At 42.5% G+C, this 23,978-nt stretch overlaps 1 protein-coding gene and 1 long non-coding RNA gene across 6 annotated transcripts in view; one reads left to right on the forward strand and one right to left on the reverse strand.

The window, feature by feature from the left end:
• The window catches only part of CTTNBP2 (cortactin binding protein 2), a 192,046-nt gene extending 188,844 nt beyond the window's left edge, over positions 1 to 3,202 (reverse strand). The window contains exon 1 of one of the 5 annotated variants that reach the window (XR_011387007.1): positions 2,164 to 3,202. Coding sequence is in view for 3 of the 5 variants with exons in the window: in NM_001171037.1 (NP_001164508.1) it covers positions 2,164 to 2,244 (81 nt within the window). In the remaining 2 variants the exon portion in view is untranslated. 5 annotated transcript variants of the gene reach the window in all.
• Positions 1,082 to 23,616, forward strand: LOC138849052 (uncharacterized). The gene is made up of 4 exons (XR_011387423.1): positions 1,082 to 1,382; positions 8,886 to 9,060; positions 17,464 to 17,523; positions 20,228 to 23,616. It is a non-coding gene; the product is annotated as an uncharacterized lncRNA (long non-coding RNA).
• The last annotated feature ends 362 nt before the right edge of the window (positions 23,617 to 23,978 follow it).

The raw sequence follows: 23,978 nt of genomic DNA on the forward strand, positions 1-23,978 counted from the left end.
AAAAATAGCCTACTGCTTTGGAGATTCCATTGGCTCATGACTGCCAAATGTATATATGAAAAAAGCCCAGTATGTAAACCAATTTGCAATGAAATAAACCTCTAAAATGCAAAACAGAATTATTCACTAAAATGAAACAGAAATTGTCTTCAGTTAACAGAAGGCATGAAGATGTCTTTGATTTTTAATCACTCGAGAAGGAGCAAATATGACAAGTATCATTTTCCTATTTAGCCTTTCTTTAAAAATCAGTGTTCTAGATCAAGTGATTAAAATAAAAAGCTCAGTCTACTGCATAAAAAGCCATCAACATATTATTCAAAGTCAGTTATTTTTAAAAACGATTAAGTGAAGAATCTTTATTCATGTTATTTCTACAGAAATAAAAGGAGGTTCACCTTCACAGATTTTCCATGGCTATTCCCACTAACAAGGGGGAAATGATGAAATCCCCAACCATCAGCAGTGAAACTCAGACCCCTGAAAATTTTAAGCAGCAGAGAAAAAACACTGACCTTGTTAAAAAATAAAATAAAAATAAAATAAAATAAAATAAAATAAAATAAAAACTGCCTGCAAGGAAGGTTTTGATTACAGCCTAACGAAATAACTATATTTCAGCTGCAGACCATACAGCAGATATTTCTGTTTGGTTTGTCAGGCGATTAAAATATTGAATGAAGTAGAAAGCAGCCCATTCTCCATTCTAAACAGGGTAAACAAACAAATCCAACCCTCCTGAGGAGCAAGAAACACAAACCCCACCTCCATCCTTTTTTTTTCCCTCTCCTCTCTCCTAACCCTCTCCTGGGAATGAAGGCACCCAACCATTTCAGCTTCCTAGAGACTGGTTGTCCTAACAGCTAGATTTCTTATGGGACTTCATAGAGGGAAACTGGCTCAGAAGTGGACAGGTTTCCCTTGCAATCTTAGGAAACTCTTCATTTTCCATGTGAGGAATGAAAGCTCACCCCCCCCCCCCGCAAAGTTTCGATCTGAGACTTGCCAGTTTTACAAGTGGAAACCAGCAGCCCTTTCCCTTTCTCCTCTTCCTCCTCCACACCTCTCCTCTCCCTCTTCAGAAAACCCTACCTGCCGAGGTGGGAGGAACTGGAAGTGGCCCCGGCGGTCCTCGCCTGGCCTTGTCCTCCGCGGCTGCTCTCTCGGACTCGGCTGAGGTGGTGGAAGGAAGCCAGGGGGCGTCCAGCCCTGCTCACTCCATCCCACTCCGAATCTTCCCGGGAGCCGCGGGATTGGGCCAAGAGTGGGAGGTACTCCCGGATCTGCCTTTCTTTGCAGATCCTTGCAACTCCCGCGAAGCGGCTCTCCAAACCTCGAGCATGTTTCCCACCCAGGAAATGTGGGTGCAGCCCTCCCTCAAGGTAAGCGCTGGAACCCACCAGTGTGGGGAGCCTCTGCGCCCGCGGGGATCCAGCGGCGAAAGTGTGGACCAGGTGTAAGCCGGGTAGAACAATGTCAGGAAACCAGGTGCAGGACATGACGCCCAGGACGACCCCTCCCCACCCCTCAGCCACCAGCAGCCAGGTGATGGGGCCGCTAGGATCCCCAGTGCTGGCGCCGCGCCCACCGCGGGATGTCCACAGCTGGGCACGGGGCCGCTCCCACGGGGCCTCGGGCAGGCACGCGAACACACACACAATGGGCATCCCCACACCTGCTCGGCGACGGCCCCGCTCCCCCGGGGCCACCGAGCGGTGCCAGGCACCCCTGAGACACACGCTCAACGGCGCGCGCAGTGTGAGGGGCACAATGCGGGGGTCGCCTTCGCCAGGGAGCACACCCGACCCTCGACTCCGTCTCCAAATGAGCACAGCAGAGGGAGTGGGCGTGAGGGTCACACGGGACGCACCCAGGGAGCCTTGAGACCGGGGCTGCCAGGGGTTGCAGCCAAAAGGGCTTCGAATGGACAGGAGGGACCCCCAACCCCGATGGCTGCCTCATCCCTCTGACGCCGGCTCCTGGCCATGAAGGCACCCTAGGGAGGGCGCACCCCGAGGAAGGGACACCCGGGGGAGGGCGTCCGGAGGGGCCCGAATCATGGAACGCCTCGGGGGGTCGTGGAGCCGGGTTCACCCTGGGCTCGGGCACCGCCCGCGGTCCCCGTCTACACCAACCCCGCACCCGCCCGGGGAGCTCGGTTACCGCCGCCTCCGCCGCGGCTCCCGCCGCGTCCTCCGGGGCGCGGGACAAGTCGGGCTCGCAGCTCGCGCCGTCCGTCGCCATCTTCCTGCTCTAGCGGATCCGAATGCGAGCTCGGAGCGGCGGCTCCCGGCTCAGCCCCCTCGGCGCGGGCGGCGCTTAACCCGCTGCTGTCCGGGGAGCCGAGCGGCTCCTCCTCCCCGCGCCGCCGCCGCAGCGGCCCCGCCTCGCCCCGCCCCGCGCCCGCCTCCCGGGGTGCAGGAGAAATGGGCGCACGAGCCGGCCGGGGCCTGGCCTGCGCGCCGCAGGCGAACCGCAGGCCCCAGGAGAGGCGAGAGGAAGCGAGCGCCGAGGGGGAGTCCGGCGAAGCCCCAGCGAGCCGGCCAGGGCGCAGACCGGACCGGATTAAACGTCAGGCCTCCAGGATCGGAATTTCCTTGTCGGATCTGGAGAATCCTTCCCCTTGGATCCCTGCATCCCGCCGCTCGGATCCGAAGGCGCCTCCTCCTGCAGTTTCTCCATGTCCCTGGCAGAGCAGCCCCTGGCTTTGTTTTATGCCGTCGTCGACTCTGCCCTGCTGCTCAAACCATCAACTCCCCGAGGACGCCGATGTGTGCCGTCGTCTCCTTGGGTTGCGCCTGCTCCTCTGCCCTAACCTTTCTGTACCGCCTCCCTTCCCAGGAGGGTGGGGACCGGCAGGTGCTTGTTCTTGGACCCTAAGTCTTGAGTTGATTTCAGAAAGGCTAACCAACAAGTGCTAAACGTGCCGCAGCGTTTCAAAGGAAGCCCCTTCCCTGCTTTCGGAGAATGTAAAGGAATTAGTCGTCTCCGCGTGTGAGGATACAGGGGCGCACAAGACCCCCCCAAAAAAAAAGCCTTCGTGAAAATTGATTTTGCGGGAATTACAGGTTTCAGGAGATTTGTCAAGAGACGAACGAATTAGGTCCAAACGCTTGGTTTTCACTTGCTGCTTGCAATTCAGTATCTACCCTTTTCTAAGTCCCACCTTATCAAGACCATATGGTATAGCCCTCCCCAAAGCTCCAGATCTCTAAAAATGTGTTGAAAGCACAAAATCAAATCGAGGCATTCAAGCTGCGTCTCAAAGATGTGAGAAATCAAACCTGCTCGCAAACTCTGAGCTTGAAATTCTGCAAGATGAAGGACTGGAATGTTCAGTCCTAGGGTTACACATCAAAGCGCCCCCCCCCCCCTTATTTAATGGCAGACTCCCAAGGAGAGATTTTGACACTTTAATTGCTCCACTTTCCAAATGGGATCCAAATAGGACACAAGCCAGGGCAGAGAAAGTCTTTTCTGCAAAGACCCTGACAGGGGTTGATGGATAAACTCTAAAAGGTTCCCTCCCAGGACAGAGGTCAAGAGAGAACTTTCACCTGGAACCCTGGGGTGAAGGGTGGGAGGCTCAGTAATCACTCCAGATTACCCAGCTAGCCAAGGTGCTCCTGTGTTTGTTTTCTCTGACTTCAATCCGATAGCTGCTGGCTCCCCTAGCCCTTTGTTTTCCATTCTATTCATTACACCACTTTCTTTTTATCAAATACTCTGACGCGGCTCAATAGTAGAACAACTAGATCAGGTATAGGATGAAAGAAAAGCATTTGATAGTGAAAGTGAGAGGCTAGACTGATAGTAAAAATGTAAAACTTGGAACCCAGAGTGAGACTTGATCTTTTCAAAATGCATTTTTATGCATCACAGGCAGTCAGTTTTATTGATTCTAATGTTGAATTGCTACATCCAAAAGTAACTGGGGGGGGGGGGGAGTGGGGAGAACAAACTCAATTTAGGGGTTATGAACTGGAGATATGAAGTAGTACCATCTCTGGGAAGAGCACCCCATTTATTCTATACATGCAGCTCAAGTGAAAAATCACTGGGAAGAAATAGCTTACATTAGCCTAAATACAATTAGGGAAGAATACTATCACAGAGGAAATAATCCCTGAGTGGCTGCTTCCCTCTCTCTTTTTTTTTTTTTTTTTTTTTCAAAATGAAAAAATCAGCAGGTACAAGAATCACAGGGCAGCCCAATTTCTAATTGCCAAAATGCAGGTCCTGGGAGGGGAAAATGGACAGTACTTTTTTTTTTTACCTTAAAATTACCACTTCTGATGGTATCCTAAGGGTCCCTCTGCCTGCACAAGGAGTTAACCCCATCCCCAGCAGCCTTGGCCCCAGGCTGCTTCTCTGCAGGAGGACACTTGCTGGTTTAAATTCTACCCAGAGAATTAGCCTTTGTTGCCATTGCAAATTAACTCTTTCTGAAATACTGTCTTCCCACAAAGACAGGATCTATTACCATCAAACCAACTAGATCTGAAAGAGTAGAAACTTGATGGCTGCAGAGATTGAATCTTTTGAAATGTCATTAAACAGCTAAATAAGAAGACATCTTAGGGCCAGAGTGAAAATTTCTGAAAGACTGGGTAAAAGAAGACAGAAACAGGAGTACAGCAAGAATGAAAAAAAAAAAAACAAAAAACCTCTACAACAAAATGAGTCCTGGCTCTTCATCAGTGAATTCCTTTCAGCATTAAATGGAAGGACAGGTATTATATATATTGCAAATGGAAAAAAAAAACATTAGTCTTTTCTCCTTTGAACATAAAGATGATGTTGGTGACCCTTTGACCAAATACTTTGATACTAATTAATTTCCTAACCTACTAAAGATGTCCATGCTGAGCTTCCCTTTGAAGTTGTTGAAGCTGGGAATGCAGACAGTGCTTGCAGAGCCAAGTGGTTTTCTGTTAAACCATACCCTTGACCTCACCGGCCACATCCTTCAACCAACAAAACCAAAAACCCAGAGAGTTTTATGTAGTAACGCAACAGGATGCTTCCTCCCCAGTGAAAAGATAAAGGGACATCCATGTATTCAAAACAATCTCCTTTATGGGATCAGAATTCTTTGTTGCAGTCAAATGACAACATGGATGCTAATTCCAAAGAGCAAACCATATGTTATCATGTGTTAGTATTGCCAAACAACAAAATTACTGAGTAGCAAATCATTTCTGACTATACCCACAAACCTATAGTTATACAATTTAAACATTCCAACCCTTGCTTATCCTTGTCTGCACGTGGGAAACCAACCCAGGAAGTCCCAAACCTTGACCTCAAGAACTCTGTAACAAAGAATGCAGACTAGCTCCAAGTACCCTGTATCTATCGTGTATTTCTGAAACCAAGACAGTACCAGAAACCAGTTTTCAAATGACCTAACCATGTTTCTTCATCAGCAACTTGTCATTACCTACATGTGCTTTACTTGTGGATTTTACTCAGTAAATTCAATTCTAATCTACTTAGCCACTCTTGTCAACAACCTTTGGTTTTGGAAGACCTCTTTCACCAAATACAGTTGGTCTATGCCACAGGAATGCAAGCTAATTTAACCAAGGTAAAGCAAAACATAATTAGGAAATGACATCTGCTCTGTAGGAAGCAAACCAAAGCTAAATGTAAATAATTATTACAATCACTGAGCTCCTCCCTTTTAAACTTTATTTTCATTTTATTTGGAAGGCAGACAAAGGGAGACTCAATCTCCCATTTGTTGATTCCCTTCTCAAATGCCCAACAGCCAGGGCTGAGCTAGGCTGATGATCAGTTCCTGGGCCAGGAACTAATCTGAGTCGCCCCACACAGGTGGCAGGGATTCAGGTACTTGAGCTGTCATTTGCTGCCTCCAGGGTACCTAGTAGCAGGAAGTTGGAAGTGGAGCAGGGACTCATAACCCTGGCATTCCTCTACAGGATGTGAGCACAGCAGGCAGCTGTGCCAAATGCTCACCCAGAGCTTCTTTTAATATTACCTTTAACTGGGAACTATATCTTGTTATTCAATTGCTTAAGTGATGTACAAATACAAAATTAAATTGAAAGGTCAAAGGAACACTAAGAACATTATTCCCTTAGGGCTGGCACTGTGGCAAAGTGAATAAAGCTGTGATCTGTAGGGCCAACATCCCATATGGACTCTGGTTTGAATCCCAGTTACTCCGCTTCCAAGCTAGCTCCCTGCTAATGCACCTGGGAAAGCAATGGGAGATGGTCCAAGTACTTAGGCACCTACACCCATGTGGGAGACCCAGAAGAAGCTCCTGACTCCTGGCTTTGGATCAGCCCAGCTTTTGCTGTTGTGGCCATTAGGGGCGGGGGGAGAGTAGGTGAACCAGGAGATGGAAGATCTCTCTGTCCCCCTCCCACTCTGTAACTCTACCTTTCCAATAAATAAATAAATCATAAAAAAAAGATCATCATCCCCCAGTCCAGTCACTCTTAAGAACACCAGCTGGGGCAGCTAAGTCAGAAGTGAAGTTGTCTTGCTTCAGTTCCATTGAGTGTTTCTTAAATTTAAAATCATTACTTGTTAGACTCTTATCTGCAGAAGTCATTGATAAGAGCAAGTTTTAGTGCAGAAGGATGTTTTAGCACAAAGCCATTATGGAAAAATAATTTTAACAAAAGAATCTGGCCCATTGCTGCCCCTCATCCACCTGAACTAGAAATGGATCTGAATATTTCCATGTATTCAGCCTCTTTAGCAACCCCACAATCCTGCAGTATATAGTTACTAGGCAACCACTAAGGCAGGGGTGTTTATACCATTAAGCATTAATTGTAGCAGAGCTTTATTTTTCTTAGAAAGTTTAAAAACTATATAAATAGTTGTGCAATAAGACCCTTCTTTTTTTCTGATTAGAAGTGTGGAACCAGCTATAAAAGCAAAGCTGACATTTTTCTTTTCACTATGGAGTTATGTACTGTTCAATACAAAAGAAAATGTAGTGTTTGAAGAATTAAGAAACTAAAGATAAAATGCCTTTCAATTTTAATAGGTATGCAGATGGTATTGGTGAGGATCTATTTAGCAAACAAAAAGAACTACAAATGCATAACTCTCCCATGTAAAATTGTGCAATAAACCAATATATCAACATTCTCCATCCAATGATACTCACTTGTGGTATACTAAACTAGAGGAGTTTCAGATATCTTTGGGATTTTTTAGACATGAGTTTTTTCCTTACAATACCCAAAGTCTCATTTGGTGACAATTTTTCTATCAAGATTTTTTTTATAAAATCAGAATACTTGTGTGTATTTAAAACCCCATGGAAATGTGATAATATTTGAAAGGAAATAATATGAATATATATATGTATAATGAATTGTTTGATTAACCAGTAATTAGCATAATTTGTAATATTTATAAAATAACTTCATGGCTAGACTTGAAGGCTCGATTATATTTATGAATCAAGCAATAAAGAAAACAATGGTATAGCTCTTCTCAGCTGGGGAAAGGCAAAGTCAAAGGGAAACACTTCTGACCAATCAATATTAAGTTTTATTCTGGTAATCAAAGAAACACTTAACCCTGAATAATGTTTTATACTAACAATACAATAAATAACCATATATTGGCCATTATTATTAGGGACAACATCCCCTTTATCTTTACATAATCATTTAATACTCATGTTTGCTGAGTTTAAGCTTTAGCATCTTGATTGAGATACCTGCTCCACCATGTTTACAGCAGCACTGATCTCAATACCCAAAATGTACAATCAACCAAAATAGTCATCATCAAGTGACTGGATAAAGAACGTATAGTATATATACACACAATGATATACTGTTCAGCCATAAAAAAGAATGAGATCCTGTCATTTGCAGCAAAATGGATGCAACTGAAGGACTTCATGTTGAATGAAGGAAGCAAAACAGAAAAAGACAAATACTGCAAGCTCCTTTATATGTAGAAGCTAAAATAAAAAGAATCCTTAATCTAAACACAGAATATTGATTAGAGGTTAGGAGGAGTCAGAGGAATAAAGAGAGTTTTAATTAAAAAAAATAAAAGGGGCTGGCACTGTGACATAGTGAACTAAGCCTCTGCCTGCGGCACCAGCATCCCATATGAGTGCCAGTTCTAGTCCTGGCTGCTCCTCTTCCGATCCAGCTCTCTGCTATGGCCTGAGAAAGCAGTAGAAGACAGCCCAAGTGCTTGGGTCCCTGTACCCACATGGGAGACCCTGGCTTTGGCCTTGTGGCCATTTGGGGAGTGAACCAGTGGTTTTTAGAAGACCTTTCTCCATCTCTCCTTCTCTGTAACTCTACCACTCAAATGCTTAAATAAATAAATAAAAACAGGCAAAGCTGGGTGTGGTTCACTAATTGTGACAAAGATACGTGAAATGTTAATGGGGAAGTGAGGGAAGGGATATATGGAACTTTTTTTTCCAAAATATTTAGTTATTTATTTGAAAGGCAGAATTACATGAAGTGGGGGAGAGAGGGGGAGGGAGAAGGAGCAAGTTTCCATCTGTTGACTCATTCCCAGATGGCTACAACAGCCAGGGATGGCCCAGGCGCTTTATCCAGGTCCCCCACATGGGTACAGGGTCCGAAAGACTTCAGTCATCTTCCACTGCTTTCCCAGACACATTACTGGAGAGCTGAATCAGAAATGGAGCAACTGGGACTTGAACCAGCACCCGTAAGAGATGCTGGCATCTGAGGCAGTGCCTTAGACCACTGTGACACAATACCAGCCCCAGGTAACTTTTTGGATTACTACCTTAAAGTCCATTTCATAAATTTAGAACTATTCTTAAATATTTTTTTCAATAAATCAGTTGGGACATATTTTATCACTACTGTTCTCTCCTTTCAACATCTGCTTAGGACTTCAGCTCTCAGCCTCTACCTCTTGACCACCGCTCATCCAGGAAACATGATGGCATCTGCATCACAAGACACCTTTCCCTGATTGTCTTTCTTCCTGGATCAGCCCTCCAGCTCCCCATGATGCCCCTTGGAATGGCGGTGGAAACCCCAATCCCAGGATTTATAATTTGAGGTAATGGCAGGAGAGGAGTGGAACTGAACCTGCTCAAAATCCCTGTTTTAAGCAGTGGGTATAGGACCTCATAAACACCACATTGCATTCTCTGTAAACAATCATTTTTAAAGCCATAGAAACAAACACAATCATGGATTTGAACATGAAAGCTAAAGCAAAAATCTTCTAAAAGGAAAATATTTTCATGAAATGGTATAACAGAGCATACATTCTTAAGTTTAGGGGTGGGCATCTGGCACACTTGGGACACCCATATACCATATTGGAGTGCCCGTTCAAGTCGCTGTTCCTCTGCTTCCAATCTAGCTTCTCAGTTATACACACCCCAGGAAGAAGCAGATGATGGCCCAAGCATGTGGGTCCCTGCCACCCACATGGGAGACCTGGATTAACTTCTGAGCTTCTGGTTTCAGTCTGGTGCAGCCTCAGCTATTGTGGGCATTTGGGAAATGAACCAGTCGATAGAAGATATTGTTTCTGATGCTCTCTCTTCCTTTAAAATAAAAAAAATGTATTTTAACAATACATTCTGAATGCTAAAGTAACTTAATTCAGCCTTTCTCTTGTGTGTTTAGTAGCTTCTGTGTCCCATTTATGAACTGTTCTACATGGTCTTTGGCCTCCCAGAGAGTGGTGCTGTTTCCACCGGCTTCCTAGGTGTCTCATCTCACTATGCCCTGGTTAGAACTCAGTGTACAACTTGAGAAGATACAGTATGCAGATTTTTGGCTCTTTCTCTGAAATTTCTCCACAGGATTTCATCCCACAAGTCTGAAACACCAGGGTGACCCTTCAAACCTGACCTCTGTCCCATTAAAATTTATTATTCCCCAACTGCCCTCAAACCCTCCCAGTCCTTCTCTGGGGGTCACAGCTTTTATAGGCTGGCCTGCATTTGCAGTGTGCCAATGCCCCTGGATAGATGGGTTCTATAATGCTGTTCTACTATTTACATTTTAGTAGGAGAGTGGGCCCGGTCATGGCTTCTCTGTCATGACTGGAACTGGAAGCCACCTGTGCTCACTCCTAGAGAGTGTTTATAATGAACTTCCTAATGTGTGCTTGTGTAATTGGATCCTATCCAAGACCAAACTACTTTGTTTTTTCAATTCTGGGAGTGGGAGTGAACCCAGCATGGACTCTTCAATGGCCACAGACAAATAGAGCCCAGACACCCAGCTGCTACAGTGTCTACAGTCAGAGGCCAAACACCACACTCCCAAAAAGATGACATTGTGGTGACACAAAGCAATACCATGAGCATGATCTACACCACCACTTTGTACGGCAACCTACCTCTCATTCCCAGGAGAGCCAGAGATACCTGGCTTCAGAAAACAAGCAAAGTTAGGGATTGAAAGGCAAGAAGGAGGAATGAACAGAGGGTGGCTTTGAGTTCTGCTTACTTAAGAGAGTGAGGGTTAAATTGGTGTGCTGTGTTGATGAAAGGCATCTCAAATGTCAAGATTCCAGAAGACATTGGGAACTTTTAGGCATAGTCTCCAGACTTCAAGATCAAAGATGGGTGAGCCTGTCGGAACACTGACTCCATGTCTGCAATATCTGACAGGAAGCCCTGCACATGACAAGCAGTCAATCAATATTCAAATTAATTGAATGGGACTGATGTATGGATAGAAGGAAAGATAGATATATAAGTGGGTCGAGTAAACATTACCGATTCTTTACTCTTTGTCATGGGATCTTTAGCATTGTGGGAAAGCCTATGGATTCATTTTCAGAAAAAGGTTTTAAATGCATGAAAGTACACAAAATTATAAGGGAATTGTTTCTATTAAGATTCAGGAATGGGCTGGTGCCATGGCTCACTAGGCTAATCCTCTGCCTGTGGTGCTGGCACCCCAGGTTCTAGTCCTGGTTGGGGTGCTGGATTCTGTCCCGGTTGCTCCTTTTATAGTCCAGCTCTCTGCTGTGGCTCAGAAGTGCAGTGGAGGATGGCCCAGGTCCTTGGGCCCTGCACCCGCATGGGAGACCAGGAGGAAGCACCTGGCTCCTGGCTTCGGATCGGCGCAGCACACCAGCTGCAACCCGCCGGCCATAGCGGCCACTTGGGGGTGAAGCAACAGAAAAAGGAAGACCTTTCTCTGTCTCTCTCACTAACTCTGCCTGTCAAAAAAGAGATTCAGTGATGGGGTCAGCGTTGTGACATAGCAAGCAGGTAAAGCTGCAGCCTGCAATACTGGCATCCCACATGGGGGCCAGTTCATGTCCCAGTTGCTCCACTTCTGATCCAGCTCCCTGCTAATGCACCTGCGAAAGCAATGGAAGATGGTCCAAGTGTTTGAGCCCCTACTACCCACTTGGAAGGCCTGGATGAAGTTCCTGGCTTCAGCCTGGCCCAGTTCTAGCTGGTGCAGCCATCTGGCGAGTGAACCAAATGATGGGACATCTGTCTCTCCTTCTGTCTATAATGCTGGCTTTCAAATAAATAATCTTTAAAATAAAAGATCCAGTGATCAAAATTCTGCATATAAGAAGCAAATGTATAGTGTTATAAATGATTCTTTGGTAGCACTATAAATAAGATAGGGTTGTAAGCCCCAAAATGGATGTACAACATTTTTTAATGAGTGTGAAATGTATTTTGAATTCCCTATAACAATTATGTGAAGATTTTAAAGTGTCTAAAATTTCTGTTGTGACAATCACAAGCACTGCCAGGTCCATTGTGGCCTGTTGCCTAAATTCATAATTGAAATAAATGCTACCACTGAGAGGTTAGTGAACTTGAAAATACAATTTTTTGTTCATTAAAAAAGTTCTCACTTTTGAGGCCAGTATTGTAGCACAGCAGGTTAAGCTGCCACCTATGATACCAGTGTTCCAAATAAAAGCACCGGTTTGAATCCTGCTGTCCCACTTCAGATCCAGCTTCCTGCTTAAGTTCCTGGGAAATCGGCAGATGATGGCTCAAGTACTCAGGCCTCTGCCACCAGGTGAATACTTGAATGGAATTCTGGACTCCTGGCCTCAGCCTGAACCAGCTCTGGCCATTGAAGCCCTATGGGCAGTGAACCAACACTTGGAAGAACTTCCTTACTCTCCTATCACTCTGAGTTTTAAAATAAATAATTTTTAAAAGTTCATGTTTTTAATAAGAAGCCATGGCTTTTAAATTTACGTGTTAAATATCTTTATTAATTGATTTACTATGAAGGATTAAAACTTAGATGAGATAGCCCTAGTAGGGTATGGTAAGAAGACAAGTTTAAAGATCAACCAATGCCAAATACCCAAACCAAACAACACTGTTCAGGTCACTTACTGTAAAGATTAAGTGCATGGTTACATGGTTAAGAGCCTCTTTCTAGCAATGGGACCATGGGCAAGAACTCTTTGTGATCTCTTCAATTAAAGGGCAGTCATAATGGTTCTTGCCTCTACAAGACTGTCAAGAGAATAAAATTAATTCAATAAGGCACTTGGCTACCAGTAAACTTCCCAATAGCACTTATTTTTAGGCTCTTCATTTACCTATGAAAGAATGAATGGGGGCAGGGAGGGAGGAAGAAAGGGAATATATATATATATATATATTCCCTATTTTTTTTTTTTTTCACAGGCAGAGTGGATAGTGACAGAGAGACAGAGAGAAAGGTCTTCCTTTTGCCATTGGTTCACCCTCCAATGGCCGCCATGGCTGGCGCGCTGCGGCCGGTGCACCGCACTGACCCGAAGGCAGGAGCCAGGTGCTTCTCCTGGTCTCCCATGGGGTGCAGGGCCCAAGCACTTGGGCCATCCTCCACTGCCTTCCCCGGGCCACAGCAGAGAGCTGGCCTGGAAGAGGGGCAACCGGGAAAGAATCCGGCATCCCGACCGGGACTGGTGTGCTGGCGCCGCAAGGCGGAGGATTAGTCTATTGAGCCGTGGCGCCGGCCAGGGAATATATTTTATTCTTAGAATTTTATCTATGAACTATATTGAATCTGTTAAAAACTAGTTAGGAATTTACAACTAAAAAGAATTAATGATTACCCTAATAAATATGGACTTTCACAGAGAATTTTTGGAACTTAATGAAATGATTCTACAATTACACAATACTCTTAACAAAACTATTCAAATACATTTTTAATTTTAAACCAAATATTCCATGGTTTTAGATTAAATATTAAAACTCTCAAATGCTTTCAAAAGTCTTAGAAAAACTTGAGAAGGGTCACATAAATTAGAAGGTCAAATTGGTTGTTGCTTTATTTAGGGCATGCCTTTTTTTTTTTTTTAAATGAGGAAATAAGACTTAAGTAAATAGTACATAGTAATGTTTTACAAATGCAACCAGGGAAGCCTGCATTGTGGTACAGTGAGTTGAAACACAACTTGGGAGTGCTGGTTTGAGTCTTAGCTACTCTGCTTTTGATCCACTCCCTGCTAATGGACATGGGAGGCAGCAGATAATTATTCAAGTACTTGAGTGCTTGTTCTTCCTGTAGAAGACTCAGATGGAGTTGTTGACTCCTGGCTTTGGCCTGGCCCTAGCTATTGAGGCCATTTGGAAATGAACTGGAAGGTGGAAGATCTTGTTCTCTGTCACCCAGCCTTTCAAATAAGTAAATAATACTGGGAGTTGCAGGCATTTGGCCTAGAGGTTAAGATGCTGGGTAAGACATTCACGCCCCCTATCAGTGTGCTTGGGTTTGATTCTCAGTTCTGGCTACCAATGTCAGTTTTCTGCTAATGTAGACTCTGGAAGACAATGGTGAGGATTCCAGAAACTGTTTCTGTTACCCACATGGGAGAATGATATTGAGTTCCCAGTTCCCAGCTTTAGCCCTGGCCCAACTCTAACCACTGCATGCCTTTGGGGAGTGAACTGGTGGATAGTGGCTCTTTCTGCCTGTCTCTGAAATAAACAGAAAAGCAACTTAAAAAGTGTGTGTGTGTGTGTGTGTGTGTGTGTGTGTGTGTGAAGGGAATAGGTGTTTGGCACAGTGGTTAATGTGGAGGCTTGCACCCGGGTACTGGGAAAGTCCCAGTGCTAAGGACAGTACAGGCTCTTGAGCTCCACTCACAAATGCAAATCACATACCAGAGAGATCCTGGTGGACCAAGGGAATCTCGCCCTGAGAAGGCACTGCGGTTACAGGTATGCTTCTTGGATTGTAGTCCATGTTGCTGCAGTCTCTGGCTGTCTTGCCCACTGCTCCCTTGCAGTGGATGGCAGCAGTAGTCAGCTATCAGCTGTCCTACCTGTTCACTGCTCTTCTGTGGCATTTTCAATACATCTAACTCCGCATACTTCATCTGATTGCTCTGATGATTTAACATCTACAACACTGGCCTCAATTGTGCACTTGCTGTGACAGTTAAGACTCCAGTTGGGGAATCTCTGCGTCTCCTATCCAAGTGCTGAGGTTCAAATCCTGATTCTGCTAACATGCACCCTGGGAGGTAGTAGGTAATGGCTCAGGCAGTGGGATCCTTGCCACTCATATGGAAAACCAAGACTGAGTTCCTGGCTTCTGGCTTTGGGCTCCAGCCTTTGGCTGTTGGTGGCATTTAGGGGAGTAAACCAGCAGATGAGGGCTCCCCATCTCTATCTTTCAAATAAGAAAGATTATTTTAAAAATATATGTATGTATACATATGTATTTTACTAGGGGTCATATATATCTGGAGTCATGGACTCTTAACTAATCCAGGATGTTAAATTAAAGTAATGGGCTAACTCCAGTAAGTAGACATGTTTTATGATTCATAAAATGTCCTTTTTGTAGAAAGGATTTATTTACTTATTTATATATTTGAAAGGCAGAGTGCAGAGGCAGAGGGAGGGATGGAGAGAGAAATTTTTTTTTTGATCTGCTGACTCACTCCCTAAGTAGCCTTAACAGCCAGGGCTGGGCCAGGCTAAGCCAAGATTCAAGAACTTAACCTGCGTCTCCTGCATGGGTGGCAGGGATCTGTGTACTTGGGTCATGATCCACTTTTTTTTTTTTTCCCTAGCCACATTAGCCTGTGCAGGAGTTGGACTGGAAGTGGAACAGCTGGGACTCAAACCAGGACTGATACAGGATGCCAGTGTTGCAAGCAGCAGTTTAACGTGCCGCACCACAATGCCGGCCCACAATAATTTTTTTAAAAAAGGAAAGAGGCAAATATAAAACTTCACCTTTCCAACATCAAGAATTCAGAAGATCATAAACCCATGCCGACTTGAGTCAGGCAGGACCTCTCTAGCTGGCTGGAATCTGCACATGCCCTGTTTCACTTTAATTGCTTATTTCTCATAACCACATTGCTTGCTTGTCTTCTGTAAGGTTTTAAATTTCATGATCCCTAATGCATAACATTGTAGCTTATGTGATTCTAGTAAGATTGAATTCATATTAATCATTTTAACTAAAAAATAAGAAACTTGGATTTAAAAATAGGTCTACATCTTGATGGAATAGGTGTGTTTTTATTCATTGACAAGAATGCAGGTAATAAGTTTTCTGAAAATGTTTGATACAAGCATATGTTCAAGGATCAAATTCATCATTTGGTATCCCATAAATCACTTTTTTTTTTGACAGGCAGAGTGGAAAGTAAGAGAGAGAGAGAGACAGAGAGAAAGGTCTTCCTTTGCCATTGGTTCACCCTCCAATGCCCGCAATGGCCAGCGCGCTGCGGCCGGCACACCACACTGATCCGATGGCAGGAGCCAGGTGTTTATCCTGGTCTCCCATGGGGTGCAGGGCCCAAGCACTTGGGCCATCCTCCACTGCACTCGCTGGCCACAGCAGAGAGCAGGCCTGGAAGAGGGGCAACTGGGACAGAATCCGGCGCCCCGACCAAGACTAGAACCCGGTGTGCTGGTGCCGCAAGGCAGAGGATTAGCCTAGTGAGCTGCGGCGCCGGCTCCCACAAATGACTTTTACATCAAGCAGCTCACCTGTAGAATAAGAAGGTACAGACTTGAAGCAGTGTGGGTACCTTGGTGCTTCTCAGAAATGTCTCCACATCTTAGCTTGTTAGATGCTATCTTGAAGTATGTCAAAAGCATTTTGTGACTAATAAGAGGCATAGCACTAAAGCTTACATTTTTTTTTTTTTTGGTGTATGTATGGGGTTATTGAAAATGTGATCAAATTTCTCTCACTCAGCTTGTGCTACTGTAACAAAGTACTATAGACGGGGTGGTTTAAATAACAGAATTTTATTTCTCACAGTTCTAGAGGATGGAAGTCCAAAACCAAGATGGTAACTGATGGAAGGTGGGGGAGAAGAAGGGAGAAAGGGAGGGAGGGAGAGGGAGGGGAAGATAGGGAGAGGGAAGGATAGACATTTTCCTTTTCTGCCACTAATCCCAATGTGAAGACCCCACTTTCACAACTTAGTTTAACCTTAATTACTTCCCCAAATCTCCATTAATATGAACAAGTTCCTGAATACTAAGAGCTCCAGAAGTAGCATCATGAACTTGAACTGCCTTCCAGCCCTCTGCTGAACAGTTCTTTCATAGGGACACTGGCAGCCTCACCATTAGAAAACCCTAATGTCCCCATGGTCAGACCATGGGAGAATTTCTGTCACATTTTTACAAGTCTCTGAGATCTGCCTTCATTAAGGAAATATCTCCAGGGTCAATCCATTGAAGGAGTTTCTCTTTCCCTCATTAGCATTTTTTGACTGAAATTTTCCCTGTCAGAACACATCAAGATACCATGGTGATGACTGCTATAGAAATGCTAGATTTAGACAGAAATTAATTCTGTTTTCTGCTATCTTTGTTCTGTTGGCCTAAATCAAGTCCTTGCCAGTCATAAGACTGAAAATGACCCCATCCCCAAACATCTTGACTACTCTCTGATCCAGAGCCTTAAACTCCCATTTCCTAAGGCCTTTGTAAAGTTGCGTTTAAAATTAAGTCATAGCCTAACATTACCTTGGACACAGGTAAACTAGGATAGCATCAGCAGATTTTTTCCTTTGTTAACTATGGGATTATCCACTAGAATCTAGATCAAAGAATCCTTAACTCACATTATTTCAAGAGTCAGGTATGTAGGATATCTGAGGAAGACTGGTTAGGGAGTAAGACAGTGACCGAGACTTGAGCCAACTGGAGTGCACAGGATCTGTCCAGCAAAAAGGGAAAAAAATCCTTCAAATTAAGTCAAGAAACAGAGACCTCATGATGTAAAAACTTCTCATTTTTCATAAGAAGGGAGAAAACAAATGTGTACATGAAATTTCCCATTTTAAAGATATCTATAAGTCAAATCTGTTCATGACTGCCAGTTTGCAACCTGTGATAATGGATGCCTCAAATCCAGGAATTATCATTCCCTAGCCTTATTACATAGGAAAATGGGAACATGATAGATATGTAGATTCTACCAAGTAAGTTCCTTGTAGAGCCTGAAGTGTGCTTATTTTCATAATTTGTCCAAGGATATCATCTGGTGATCACTCAGGGACCACGTTTTGGAACATGCTGGTCAAGACATCAAGGTACTCCCAAGCTCATGTCCATCCTGTGTCCCCTGGTCCTCACACATTAGCAAGTGCAGGAAGTTTCAAGAGTGAGTAATTTTTTTTTCTTATCCTAGTGCTATATAATAACACCAGTAGGTGTTTCATAAACATTGTATTAACTCATTTCCATTTACTTATCTTCAATTAGCAAGTTCCCTAAGATAAATGATACTAAGGAAATATAGAAAAAAATGATACTAAGGAAATATAGAAAAATAAATTCATATTGGTATATACAGAAAGCAAGGGAAGATTTCAGCACATGTACATTGTGTGGAAGGAGAGGCTTGAGTGAGTGGTCTACAGTAGTAACTGACCTCATGATACCAAAAAGATGTCAAAGGCATTGGGAAATATTTAAAGGTATAAAATAATTCTTATTGTTTTACCATAATAGCAAGTTTCATTTGGTGGAAAACAATTATTTCCTGAAACTGAAGCAATAATCATTCATCTCCAAGTCTTTTAACTTGTCAGTATTATGGAGGTTAGCAAACTTCATGTATGAATGAAGGATGAAGAGTAATACAAATCTCTCAGTCAAAATACAATAAATATTGACATTTAAGTTCTAACTCTACATTTCCCTAAGCTCAATTTCCCATATAACTTTCTTATATATTTCTCTAATTATCTTTAGGGTGAATCACAAAATTTCGCTTATTAAAAATAAATGTGCAACAATACTTTCTACTTCTCAGGAGAGAGGTGGTGAATTTTTAATCAATGTTGATTTTAGAACAATATTATGAAGGCTATTTAAAATAGAGGTTTTTTTTTTCAAATTAATTATGTTGAGGGCCAGCAGAGTAAAAGTAGCAAGAAAAGGATTTAACAGAAAGAACACACAAATACTTTCAGTATCTTCTTACTAATTATAAGAACTTCATCCTCTACCCTCTTCCTTGCACAGAAACTACATGAGTCTGCTTCACATCCTCCTTGTCTCCAGGACCTGGCTGTGGGATCCTATGAAGCTTTCATAAATCCAAAGTGTGTCTCTCACCTCTGATAGCTCTATCCTAGCTATTAGTTGGTTGGAATCCATCCTATTTTGCCATGTGATATTACTTGAGCATTCCAATATAAGAGCTGACAAACCTTTTGAGCAAAGTGCAAGGTAGCAGATAATTTAGACTTGTGGACTAAACAGTCTTTGTTGGAACTATTCAACTCTGCTGTTGTAATATCAGAGCAGAAATATGTATATATATATATAAATTATGGGGTGTGGCAGCATCCCAATAAAACTTTACTCATAAAGAGAGGTATTAGGCCAGATTTGTCCTGGGAACCATATATTGTCTAGTCCTATCATAACAAAATTCTAAACCTATTGCATTATTTACAATAATACCACATCTTTCCAAATAGATTCTAAGTTCCTTGAAGACAGGAAAAATCTATAATCTGTTTTTACAACACATGTAGAACTTAGTCACAATTTCTTGATCATTATCTAGGCACCACAAACATTAATTCATTGACTGTAAGCTAATAGATTTTTAGTGTGCATAGGGAAAATTCTCAAAGAGACAGTTTTCTTTTAATGGAAGGAACCTTGGCTGTTGTCCATCTTCTAACTTGATAGGTAAAATGACAGCATGAATGGACTTGGTAGTTTGGCTTTATAGTAGGTCATATATTATTCTCTCTAAACATAAATGCATCTCTGGTGATCCAACTTAATCAGTCTTCTGTTAACATCCAAAGAAAATAATTTGAGCTTCTATCTCATACAACCCTTGTATGTCCAGTGCCCTCCTCTATGTTTTAAAAGCTTTTCTAGATATATTTTCCCCTTACTTGCTGTTCTGAGCCTTTACTTTATTGGTGGACTTAACCTCAGATCAATCATGTCATGGTTTTCTTTTTTTTCTGTACTGTGGAAGTCTATTCTCAGCTTTTTGCTTAATAAAAAACTTCTTCACTTTTTAAACCCAATGCTCTTTTTGATAAATTTAAAAATCCACTCCTTCCCCCTGGCTGTGATTTAAAAATTTTTTCCTCCCAACTCTGCTGCAAGTCACCAACATTTGTGTATTTTCAGCAGCTGAAAAAAGATGGTGGAATTTTACATTCAGGACTTTGAGTTACAAAGATAACTGTTTTTCAAAATATCACATCACATTATTATGCTAAGCATGCTTTTTTTTTTTTTTACTATAAACACCCTCTACTCATCGCCCTTACCTCCCAAGATTCTAATTCTCAACTCCAAAGCCAGAACTGCATGCCTCCCTGTTGAGAATCCTTGAGCCAAAAGATACTGAATATAGCTCCAACCCTGGCAGAAAACCCGGGGTAAATTTACAGAGTGAGAAGGCTCAAATTAGAGAGAACGGACGGATTATGGCAACATTCTGCTGCTTCTAGAGTCCTACACAAAGCAGGCAGCCAAATTTACAGAGTTCATTAGAGGAAAGTAAAGCATCCCGAGCACCCCTACTGACAAGATTTAATGCTTAAAGTGATCTCAGAGTATTGGCAAAATCAGGGATGTGAGACATCCAGCAAATGGCGATGAGGGCTCATCTAAGAAACAGCATGACAGTGATGGCAATATGGTGTGAGACTCCCGACTGGTTTAATGGAACTGAGGGGTAACAATAAAGAGGGCCCTGAACAAAGGTATTTTCTTAACTAGGTCTATCTAAGGATGATTATTAAATCTTTGTAGGACATACATTGGAAAAAAATATTACTACCCCACCATGTATCAGTTGTCAAGGAAGTGACAATGGAACAGAAATTTCATTCCATGTTGTAGGACCTCTGATTCTCAAGTAAGCCTCTTGCTATTTGTCAATGCATTGTAACAAAGCTTTCTGAACTGATAAATGTACTGGGTTATAACCTTAGACATTTAACAAGTTATGCATTATCTCCATGTACTGTTACATATTACTCTGAATATTTACCTTACATAAATACTAAGCTTCAACCAAAACACTATAACAGACTCTCTCAAGGCCTGCTATACAACAGAAGAGAAGTTCAGCAGAGGCATTGTCATGTGCTCTCTATGCGTGGTTTAATCACATAGGGAGAGAGCATTTTCAGATCACCAGGTAGTTCAGTTGTGATCATCGAACTAGTTCTGGTTACTCAGCTATAACTAGAAATGATGCTAAAGCTTCCAGGTCTAAACATGGGAAAAACTCCCTTACCCAGGGACTAGAAGTCAACAATTCCAGATGACAAAGCTACAAAATGGATCCGTGAGTCACTGCTGGACAAGAGACGACTGAGAGAGCTCCTGGAGTGAGAAACAATGCTCACTGTTTTATCCTGCTGAAATATGGGCAGTAGCTGTTTATCACAGCATTGCCACCTGATCCTAACTAATATGAAAGCTGACACTAAAAATGAATGGAGCCAGACTGAAATCCAGGAATTTTGATGTGAGATGTGGGGATCCTACGTGGCATCTTAACCACTACACCAAACGCCTTCTCCACATTTCTCTTCTAGATTTGAGAGACTTCTTGGCTCACAGAAGGAGGGGTGGGCTCCCCTTGACACACAGCTACCATAACTCAAATGTCTTATGACATGGAAAAACTAGAATTCAGTTTTATGTCCTCCTCTTCACTACCAGCAGAGCTTAACTTCCTCAAACCCACAGACTTGTTGGGAACTGATCCCCAGCACTGTCGCCTTCTATTGGGCAATTTGTATGTTAACTGTGCCTATGTTGACGTGGTATCCCTTAAAAGAGTAATGGTTCCTTTTCTAGATTGTGGTTAGGTTGATAATTCTGCCCTTTCCATTTTATTTTTCTGAAAGTCAGGACTGTCATGAAATGTTGTTAGCCAACATGCTAAATATAAAATGCTAACCCTTGATCTAAATTTTCCCTGTTCAGAGGATCACATGAAAATTTCATAGGACTCCAGAGTAGATTTCTGATTGGGGTAGACTATTGCATAGGGTGGTTGAGAGTTGTGTATCCTGTTAGTGACTGTCTGCCCATGTCCTGCCTGAAGTACCATCATTATTTATCAATAGTGTAATTAATAATGCTGAATACAGTTTTTAAAAAACCAAGTGGAACTTTGCGGTCCTATCTTCTGCTAATTGATACACTTAACATTGCAACTAAAATGAAAGATTGAATTTGAGATAGAACATATAGTTACAGCACAAAAATATTTACTTGGCCATCTTAGGGGCTAATTATTTTGCTTAGTAGACTGTAAGAACTCTAAATCTGTAAACTACAGAGCGGGGTAGTTTCCTGATACTCTCTAAATATGTAGTTTAGCTGGAAATTCAGAACAGGTTTGGGTTCTTAAGTATCTCCAGAGGTTGGTATATTTTTAGAAGAAATTCTCTTCCAGACTCCTAAGCTAATTTTTAAAAAGTCTACTATGTTTTTTTTGCACTTTATTCCAGATGAAGTAAATCTTATTTTTCACCCAGCTCTTCTTTAAGGCTTTATGCTTTCCTTTATAAGCTATTTTAAATTTGCTTTTACTTGTGAAATATATACCTTCCCCCGACACCAGAATAATTCTTTCACTAAACAAACTGCCAAATAATGTAAAAATTATGCCAACTTTTTGGGTGGAGATTTAAATAGCTGCATATAATTTACAATGGCACATAAGTGTAAATGTTGCTTTTTTTTTTAAATGGTAAAGTATGAATTAATGAAAGGAAATCCAAGCTGATTTAAATGAATTTAAGTATTGGGTACATAAAAGACTGTCTCCTTGAAAAACTTTACTCTGGCTTCTCTAATTGTTTTTTTTTTTTTTCTACTTAGGTCCTGACTTTTGGACTTCTAGGATTATCTTGCGATACTCAATTTTAAGAAGAATTTATATACGTTGCTTGAACTAGAGTTTTCCACCCTCCCTATCTGATCACCCTTGATATCTGACAGGGTTCCTCATCTTTCACCATTCCCCATGTGATGTCTGATCATCCTGACCTGTTTTTATCCAAAATCCTGTTAAGTCAGTTCAGCCAGAGTCCTTCCTTACGTTTCATGTTTCCTCTTAGTAATTTTCCTTTTTAAAAAATGTTTATTTTCACCTACTTCAAAGGCCGAATGACAGAAAAGACAGAACAAGAGAGATCGAGCTTCTCTGTTGGTTCACCCACAAATGTCCTCAATTGCTGGAACTAGGCCAGGGCTGAAGCCAGGAGTCCTTAACTCCATCCAGGTCTCCCATTTAGGTGGCCAGAGCCCAAGCATTTGAGTAATCATTTGTGGCCTCCCAGCATACACTAGCTGAAATTTGGATTGAAATGGAGGAGCTGGGAATTGAAATGGGAATACGATATGAGATGTCAGCATCCCAAGTGGGGATTCAGCATACTGTAATTTTTCACCCATTGGCCTCTTCTCACCTCTGGCTATAAATTCTCATTACCCTTGTTGGAGTTGGAGTTGAGCTCAATGTGTTCCTCTATTGCCTTTATAACAATCCCTACACCTACTACAACAGGGCCCCTTTGAATACATCTTCTATAAGTGTAATGAATTGATATCTTCAATAAGTATAATGAATAACTTTTCCTCTTATAGGTACCAGTGTCATTTTGGAACAAAACGCTCCACCAACATCAACACCCCCTGGGACCAGCAGACTGCCTGCCACTGTTGATGCCTGCAGAGTTCCCCAATCTTGTTCTTGAAAGGATACTAAGAATCTCAAGTCAGAGCAGTCGTAGGACTACAGTTGAGGATGATTTGACATTGAAAGAACAAGCAGGCCAGAAGAAGAGACGAGAGGATGTGGCCTTCATAGAGGCTCATGCCAGCCCTCCCTTGGCCTGATTCTCAGGGAGTAGCTTCTTGTATTGAGAAATAAGCAATGTACCTTTTGAAGTTCTGCCACATCAATCACAGGTCTTTATGTACTGATTAACTGCCTCTCAGCAAGAAGGATGAACCTTTTAGTTCTCTCTGCACACTAGAAACCAGTTTTGCAGCTCACAGATTAACCATTCTATTGCCAGGCGAACTATTTTTCAGGATAGTGAAAGCATAGAAATAATATGTTTCAAATTATTTGATAGCAAAAATAAACAGTGATTATCTTCTGGTCAAACATATGCTGGGAACACCTAGTTCATTATCTAATATGCCAGAATGGCTGCTTAAACATCCAGAACTGGTATAGGATATGAGAATTAACAAGTTGAGAGCCTCCCAAGTATGCAGCTGGCAGCAGTCTGACTCCATTGGGAAGTGTCATCAAACAGATGTGGATTCAGAGGATTTTTGCATGCCTGATGTTTAGGGGAATGAAGGTGTCCGATTTCTCATGGAGGATTTGCAAGAGCAATGCTTCTATAAACATACTGTGCCTAGAAATCACCTGGGGAGTTAACTAAACCCTTGATTCAACATGTCTGTACCGATATTGAGATTCTGTTTTGCTAACCATCAACCAGTTGTGGGTCCTGCTGGTCTA

Source organism: Oryctolagus cuniculus, chromosome 3 (genome assembly GCF_964237555.1).
Source record: "Oryctolagus cuniculus chromosome 3, mOryCun1.1, whole genome shotgun sequence".
In the NCBI taxonomy this organism is placed as follows: Eukaryota; Metazoa; Chordata; class Mammalia; order Lagomorpha; family Leporidae; genus Oryctolagus; species Oryctolagus cuniculus.